At 39.8% G+C, this 6,795-nt stretch overlaps 1 protein-coding gene across 1 annotated transcript; it reads right to left on the minus strand.

Annotated features, from left to right (window-relative positions):
* Window positions 1–34: 34 nt before the first annotated feature.
* Window positions 35–6,655, minus strand: LOC103718036 (COP9 signalosome complex subunit 5-like). The gene is made up of 6 exons (XM_039117564.3): window positions 6,116–6,655; window positions 4,599–4,880; window positions 4,352–4,499; window positions 4,125–4,207; window positions 890–970; window positions 35–809 (listed from the first exon to the last, which is right to left on the minus strand). Exons 1-6 carry the CDS (start codon window positions 6,500–6,502, stop codon window positions 711–713), a joined length of 1,080 nt encoding a protein of 359 aa, XP_038973492.2. The 5' UTR covers window positions 6,503–6,655; the 3' UTR covers window positions 35–710.
* Window positions 6,656–6,795: the final 140 nt, after the last annotated feature.

Consider the following 6,795-nt stretch of genomic DNA (forward strand, 5'->3'; position numbering starts at 1 on the left):
AGCAAACACTATATTGAATCAACTCCAAGACGTGTTGGTAGAAAAAGGACTCGAGCATCATCTGCAAGACATTAAGACTCTACAGGTCCATACATTCAGTATTCTGCCCTCTCCAGATCAGAAGAACACATGGATCAGGCCTACACGGCGACATATAATCTTACAAACAGATCGTCTCTATACACTTTAGATTCAATCCATCATCAAACGGATCATGCCTCTCTAGAGTTCTTTTTCCCCCTCTTTCCATTTTTTTGCGAGAGAAGAATTCCAACCATCCCGGCCTGTGACAGTTGATATTTTCCCCCTGGTCGTGTCAACGTTCTGTTGTACGGTGAACCACAACAGAAATGAAAGCTTTCCTCAATAATCAGATCAAAATATGGGATCAAGCGACCAAAGGAAACGCATTTCTTATGACCTGAGAAGAAACGTCATCCCAGGCATAAGCATCTCCTTAAATTACTAATGATCCTACTCACCAATCCAAATTTAAATTTGAGCTGATAATTACAGATCCAAGTTCTTCAGCACTAGGAAATTGTTGGGGTATGTCAGAGTGAGATCAAACCAAGCAGAAGCAGCTACTTGGCATATCCAAGGGGGCAAGTATTAACAAATAACGGGCTTGGCCTGGATGCCACATTTCCTAGGTGGCGGCATGAAGGTGTCAAAAATTGGAAACCCCTGTGCTGTGTTGTCGGCACCCTTCATGCTTCCACCATAGGTTCGGGGCCAGAAGAGTCTGAAAGGCTTGGGGATGTACTGCTAGAGTGACGGACGGTGTTGAAGAGGATGTCCTTAATAACCTACAGCAGACGAAATAAAACACAGATTAGAAAGGGAAAATCTAACACTGTATTGATTCCAGCAACAATACTCCACACACCTGTGACATGAGACCATGCACCTGCTCAACAGTAATTTTTGAGCTATCCCGAGTTGTCTTTGCCAGCTGAGATTCCTCATTCTGCCGGTGGAAAAAAACAGAAGAAAACATGTATTAAGATTAAGAAATATCTGTCATTAAGCGAAAGGATAAATGAGGCCTCAAACTCTAAATATTTTAAAGAAAAAGGCCCACATTAAAAAGTATAAGCGCTCGTAATTTATCGTAACATTTTAAAAGTTCTTTGCAACCTTATATTCCCTGGTAGGGTAATCCTTGGTACTTATACAAAGCCAAAAATATTGGTTACAGGAGTATGTAGTATCAATGTAGATCTAAGTTGGGTGACCAATTTAGTAGTGTAGGTTCGTCTACCGAGTCATCAAGCATAGTACAGGGTCCTTGCCCTTGTGTGTCATCTATTGAGTGATCTGTTTTGATTTGGCCCGATCTAAGCTCAACCTAAAATTAGAATCCAAATTTGATCACAGCGAAAGATGCAAACTTAATTGAATTCTTAGAAATTCAATTCAGGCCAAAACCTTGTACCTTAAACCTTAATGTTTGTTGCCAGCTTTAGAGGGCACAAGAACACAAGCACGAGGAATGGGCCATAAAGCTGGCAGGTTCAAATATTAGGATTACGATTCAATAATTGAATCTTCTAACATAATAGGATTTGGATACTGCATGTCCTTATCGGACAAGGACTGCAGGAAGGTTTGAAAAGTTGTTTCTTCTTCCAGTTTTGGATAGACCAAACAAGTTATGGTTCCAACAATGTCAAAAATTTCAGCCTAGTTTTGGCCTATTCAGCAAGAAAAAACAACAAATAGTTAAAAATAAGGAAAAAGGGATAAATAAGCAAGTCAAGAAAAAGAATAGATATCATTTTAATGCATAGTTTATTCTATGGGATCTAAGTAAATTGTTTTGGTCGTTCCCTACTGAAAAAACATATGCATGTACATATCAAGGTTCCCCATCTCGGCTAACATCTCATCCAAGAACTTGTTTGTGTCAACAATATTTAGCACTCATCAATGAGATATAACAAAATCTAAGCTCATTGTTCTAAGCCAACATAAATCTACACCAACTTGTTGGCTGAGATTTTTTGATCTTTCTTTTCCAATCTAAATTAGGTTTTTCATTTAATTGGATAATACTAAAATTAATGGGTTAAACAATTGTTAATCTATGTTTTTCATTATATCAACAAATTTTCAATATCTTGGATTATATATGTCAGCCAAGACCTCCCAATATCTAGATTCTTACCAAGTCTTTCCAGCTTTCCATATTGGCCGAGATAAAAAGAGATCTAGGTTCATCTTACTATTAGTCATGAACCAAGGTTGCAAGATATCAGGCTAAACCATGGTATGTATGTAAACTAATAGAGGCATCTATGCATGTAAATAGTCATGTGTTGAACTAATAGAGTTGATATTCATGTTTGACATCAATTTTAGAGTTTCATATATCATCTATTGTTAGATGCAGTGTACCTGGACACAGCAAATTTAAGGTTTTTCAGTGTCCCAAGCAGGCATGACAGTCGTGACACGAGTGGCTCACACTGAAGACACGACGCCATGTGCTCCACTCGCAGCCTACAAAAGGTTTAGTAAAAAGAAAAGCGCGCACGAGAGAGCGAGAGAGAGAGAGAGAGAGAGAGAGAGAGAGAGAGACCCATTTCCCTCTGCCCACCTCATTGATGTGATCTTTGAAGTCTAGATCCCGTGCCTGGATTGGAGGGGAAAAACTCATTCAACAGGTGACTGATTTCATGGAGGATTTTGTGAGGCTTTGGAAATTAGAAATCAAACATTGTCAAAACAAAGACGAAGAAGGAAAGAGAGATCAGGGAGAGGAGAGGAGGGATCGAAGAGAGAAGCCATTGGAGCCCAAACCCTAGACGCCCTTTTGGTGCTCCTGCCAAGAAACAAAAATTGCGGGTGCACGCGTGTGAGAGAGATAGAGAGGGAGGGAGAATTTACTCATCTCAAGGCATCCCACATCTTGTGGCGGGTTAAAGACACCCCATATCTTCTCATGGGTGGGGCCTAATATATTGGGTAATCAAAAATATAAAAGGGGCCTGAATGCAAAGAAGTAGGCATGATACCTTGTGGGGTCGTCTAGGTTCTAGATTAACGTTGTCTGGTAGTAAAAATAGTTGATATCTAAGCATCTTTCAATGCAATATTTTCTTTCATAGAACTCTCCAAATAGCCATGCCAAGACTGATACTTCTAGCTAATGTAAGATGGGGCCATATTTAGAAATTCATGGAGTATTTTGTCACATTATGTTCACCCAAGTGTTAAAACCCTGCAATTACAGAAAAAAGAATTTCCAAGTAACGAGCCACCCAAGACATATACATTTTCATCTTGGAAGCTTAATTCTAGGGGCATTTATGTACAAAAAGTGGCATGTAAACCCAAAAAAAGTTAGAAATGCTGAAGCAAAAAGACATGCATGTAACTATCAGGGAAAGTAAATTATTCCAATGACAATTAAGTTCACTGTGTAGCTAGCCCTACAATTAATAAAGAGCCACCATTAAGTATTCAGAGCATCTAGGTGTGCCAGTGGACAGCAATAACAAAGTTAACATGCCTGACTTGTGTATGGCAAGAATGGAGCACCCAATAAATACATTCAGTGAAGTTATATTCCTCCCAATTTTAAGGTGAACCCCAAAAGAAAATCCCCTGGACCGTAAATCCTAGAAGAAGTTTTACCATCCTACTTGTAAAACTTCTCCCATATGTCTCATCAATCACGTTTTGTTAGTTGCAAAAGTAACATCGTCACATATCTCTATTCAATTCTAAGATCATATTGGTGGAACAAAAATATTGCACATAGTTCTTTCCCAAAAAAAAATACTTTCAGTAACATACTTAGATGTGTCCATAGTAAAATAGACAGGTAAACTGACTAATATGGAAGGATTCGCTAAACTTTGCTTTACAGGTAGGTGGAAAGGCATTAGTCATCAGATTCAGAGAAACTGAAATATTAGGTAAATAATGGCTTATAGTAGAAAATACCATATGCTTATGGTGAGTTATAAATACTGCTTATCAGATTTATCAAATATCAATTCATGTCATCAAAACTTATAAAAAAAAAAAAACTGGGCCAAGATAAACAGATATTGAACCAAAGCCTGCCATCAAGAACTGAACCAACATCCATTGTAAGAACATTGTAAACTGACCTCCTTCTTTCGTTGCGAGGGCAAAAGAAAAGAACCCAATCGTGTATGAGCCAACTGATTTTCAGCATGCTCCAGTTTTTCCGCTGCATCAAAAGATTGCAGATATATGTCAACTGAATCCTAATCCAACACATGTGAGACTCTGAGCATACAACTTTGCCAATGTTGACTACTGCAACTTGCATTCAATGCACTACATAAGTCTAAGAGCAAAAAGTAAAACTCACCCAAATCAGAAATTTGCCCTGCAACATAGTCTCGGTTGCCTAAGAGTGGGGATGAAGATAGCGTGTTCACCCAGTATTTATTCCATAGAAGATCCAACAGGTGGCAGTCCAAAGAAGACTTGAAATAGGTTATATCCAATGCATAGTACTACAAGCAACAGTAGACAATCAGAATGATGGAGATGTCTACATGCCCAAATAGGGGAGTGGGGAGGGGGGTTGGACATCTGATATTATCCATGCACACCTGTTTGCAGTGAACCCCAAAATCTTCAATCTTGTTAAGTGGGATGGTCTGATATTCTGATACAGGTTCATCAAGCGGTTTGTACCCCTGCGGATATGTCCTGAATGCACCAATTTCCACCTTCCCAGCCGAAACAGTCCTGGTGGGATCAATCACAACAGCCAGGAATGGTTCTTGAAACTGCTGATTAAGCATCTGAGTAGATACATCGATACCCGACAGCCAACACCCATATCCAGGGTGTGAGTGGTACCACCCAACTACATTCTCCAATCTTCCTGCCTATTTATATGTAAAAAAAATTGAATTCCCAACTTGAAACTAAATTATCTTTGGCGAGGGAGCAGCCAACATACACTCAAAAAAAAAAAAACAATTAGACATATGCTTATTGTTTTGATATATACAAATCAAAGACCCAGGTATCAAATTCCTTAGTATTAGTTTGTGTACTCAAAAATAACAACATTGAAATGAAACTACAGCTAGGCCCTCACTGGGATCTGAGAGCTCAGAATTTTCACTATAAATTTGTGCAATCAAAAATAGCGACACTGGAACTATGTCAATGCTAGGACTAGGATAGATTAAACTGTCTCTAGGTGATTTACTTGCTGGCATCCAAGATATATATATATATATATATATATATATATATATATATATATATATATATATCCATATATATATATATATATATATATATATATATATCCATATATATATATATATATATATATATATATATCCATATATATATATATATATATATATATATATATCCATATATATATATATATATATATATATATATATATATATAAATAGAGAGAGAGAGAGAGAGAGAGAGAGAGAGAGAGAGAGAGAGAGAGGACAACCAAGGTTAGATTTTGCATGTTGTGCAAACACAGGCATGTCCCTTTGTAAAAGGCAATATTGCATAGACAATAGTTAGAATTAAACGCTTGTTATTTTGGAGCAATCAATCGAGACTAAGAGCAACGACATTTGATGTTCAAGGGCTGGCATTGGAGATAACTTCAATGCTGGTCCAACAACGGAAAAAAAATTAACGACTTTCTTGCAGATATCGGAACTACATTTGGAAAATAAAAAGAAGCATGCCTAGGGTTAGTTTTAGGGTTAGGGTTTACGAAACTACACATGGATGAAAAGGTGAACAACTTTCTTGGGGTAACCGAGATAGATTGCAGAACATAAGAAGAACAAGAGCTAGGAATATAATTAGGGTTTATGGAACTAATCACGAGTAACCACAAAACAAGAAGAAATACGCCTAGGGAAGGGCTAGGGTTTACGAAACTACTCATGAATGACAAGTATCTTTCTTTCCCTGTAATGGAGATCGATAGAACGACATCAGAAGAACAACGGCTAGGGTTGGGGTTTATGGAAGAATTAGTCAGAGGATAAACCGGCTAATAACTTTCTTGTTTTGACGGCATATTAAAGGAAATAGGTGATTAGGGTTAGGGAACGGGGGGGAGAAGTTTTACCTGCTTATTTGTCTGAGAATAGTCGACCATGTACTCGTAGGCGTCGGCCTGGGCGTTAACGCGGGTCTCAGTGCCCTCAACGGGGAGGGCGAAGGCGTCCATGACGACGATGGTGTCGCCGTCGGTCTTCCCCTGCATGAGGCCCATGACCTCGATGGTGCCGCCGGAGCGGGCGTGGACCACCATCTTGAGAAGGGCCAGCGCCGAGATCCTCACCCGCCGGAAGAAGTTGGGGTCGTGCGCCCACGGCTTTTCCTGCTGGAACTTGGCCTGCGCCGCCTCGTCGTAGTAGTAGATCGCGTCCGCGTCCGGCACCCCCGCCTCCATCGCCACGATGTTATTCTCCAGCTCCCACGTCTGCCGCGCTATCGCTGCCGACATATCCATGGCGGTCCCTCCGGCGACCCCTATTAGGGTTTCTCTCGCTCGGTTTCTTTTCCTCTTCGTGTTCGAGCTAGATGGCGATGAAAACTTATAAATCCTAGGGCGGAGGAGGTAAATTTGATGGGCGGTCAGGTGCTCGGGGGGAACTTTACAGGGGCCTTGCGGGTTGGTCTGTTAGTTCTTCAATAGTAGTCGGACAATGTCTCAGTCCAACGGTCCCAGTCATCCAACACGTGTCACAAAAGTATCCAGATTCTACCTATATATATGTGTATGTGTGCGTGCCTGTCTATATA

The sequence above is a fragment of the Phoenix dactylifera genome, chromosome 2 (assembly GCF_051530095.1).
Source record: "Phoenix dactylifera cultivar Ajwa chromosome 2, Ajwa_hap1_PhDact_Kaust_v1.1, whole genome shotgun sequence".
NCBI lineage: Eukaryota > Viridiplantae > Streptophyta > Magnoliopsida > Arecales > Arecaceae > Phoenix > Phoenix dactylifera.